General features: G+C 41.1%; 1 protein-coding gene across 1 annotated transcript in view; it reads left to right on the top strand.

The window, feature by feature from the left end:
- UBAP1 (ubiquitin associated protein 1) overlaps positions 1-1,439 on the top strand; it is a 63,467-nt gene that overhangs the window by 41,917 nt on the left and 20,111 nt on the right. The window contains exon 3 of the mRNA XM_019518073.1: positions 610-734. Within this exon, the coding sequence (XP_019373618.1) occupies positions 610-734 (125 nt within the window). The remainder of the gene's footprint in view (positions 1-609; positions 735-1,439) is intronic.

Genomic DNA, 1,439 nt, shown 5'->3' with positions numbered 1-1,439 from the left:
GTGAGCGTGAACACTTGTCTTGTGGGTGTGTTTGTGTCCCTTTCAGATAATGATCTGTGATAGCAAGGGCCGAGATCCCTTCCAGCCCTCTCTCCCTAATTAAGGCGATTTTTTTATTTTGGTGTCTGAAGTTCGTTTTATTCATTTTTTTTTTTTTCCTCCACTGTGGAAGTCTGTAGACAGCTGTAGTTCTAGCCTTCCTGTTGTATGCTGCAGCACAGCTTCCACCCAGGTGTGCTGTGCTCTCTGCAGAGAGAGGTGCGTGCTAAAGAACAACCCCAGAATAATGAGAGTTGGCAATGCTGGAGTCTCTACAGGAGTGCATCTGGGTCTGCCTGGAAATGAAGGATCTCTTCATAAACATGTTGCTATACCAGAAGAAACCAGCTTAGAAGAACTTTGATCTTTACAAATACCTAATTGACTTGAGCACAGAAATGGGGCAGAAAATGCATGCCTTTTTCAATGCATTTTTTTCTTTTTCAGGCTTAATGTGATTTTAGTTTTTTACAGCCAAGTTAGCAAAGTTGAAATAAAATAGCTCCCAAACAGGGGAAATGTGAATCTGCAAAATGCATAATAGCTTCTAACTTCTGCTTTTCATCTCAGGGCCCTTCAGTTACCTGGATGATGTCCCGTTTAAGATAGGAGACAAATTCAAAACACCAGCCAAGGTTGGTTTACCCATTGGCTTCTGCTTGCCTGATTCTCCACAGCTTGTCAGAGAAGCTCAGGTAAGTGTGCTTTTAATTTTTTTCCCTTTCTTTTTTTTATATATCAGTTTTTGGCATGTTGCAAACTTGCTCTGTGCAGATTCACGGCATGCATGTATGTTTGCTGCAGTTTATTAACATGTGTTTAGTTCTAGAATTGCTCAGTTTTTGAATATTTTCCCCTGCCTTACTCGGATCCCACCCAGTGACAAAACCCACTGTAATGTGTGGGGAAAGAGAAGTTAACTCTGCTTTCTTCCTCTGGTTTCACATTGAAATTTCCTTGGCTTTTTACTTGCAATGAATTACGGGGATAAAACAATTGAGAGAGAGCATGTAAACATTTCTGAGTGGACTTTTGATACAGCTAAAGTTGTTAAGATTTACTTCAAAACATAGAACATTTTAGTGTAAAAATGCAAAACAACCTTAATTAATCAGTATTAAATTTTTTTAAAAAATTACCGAACAGCTGAATTAGAGTTCGGAGTCCTATGGTACTCCTAGGAAATCCCTTCGGAGAAGCAGGGAAATGGTTTTACTTTTAGACAGTATAACTATCTAACACTTCATAGTTTCTAAGGTCGGAAGGGACCTGAGCAGATCATCTAGTCCGACCCCCTGCCATGGCAGGAAGAGCACTGGGGTCAAGTGACCCCAGTAAGGTGGTCATCCAACCTCCTCTTAAAACCCCCCAGGGTGGGAGCCTGCACCACCTCACTTGGA

This window comes from Gavialis gangeticus, unplaced genomic scaffold (genome assembly GCF_001723915.1).
Source record: "Gavialis gangeticus isolate Ggan-Ray unplaced genomic scaffold, GavGan_comp1, whole genome shotgun sequence".
Classification (NCBI taxonomy): domain Eukaryota; kingdom Metazoa; phylum Chordata; order Crocodylia; family Gavialidae; genus Gavialis; species Gavialis gangeticus.
The sequence above is the reverse complement of the archived record's forward strand: the minus strand, read 5'-3'. Positions and strand labels throughout refer to the sequence as shown.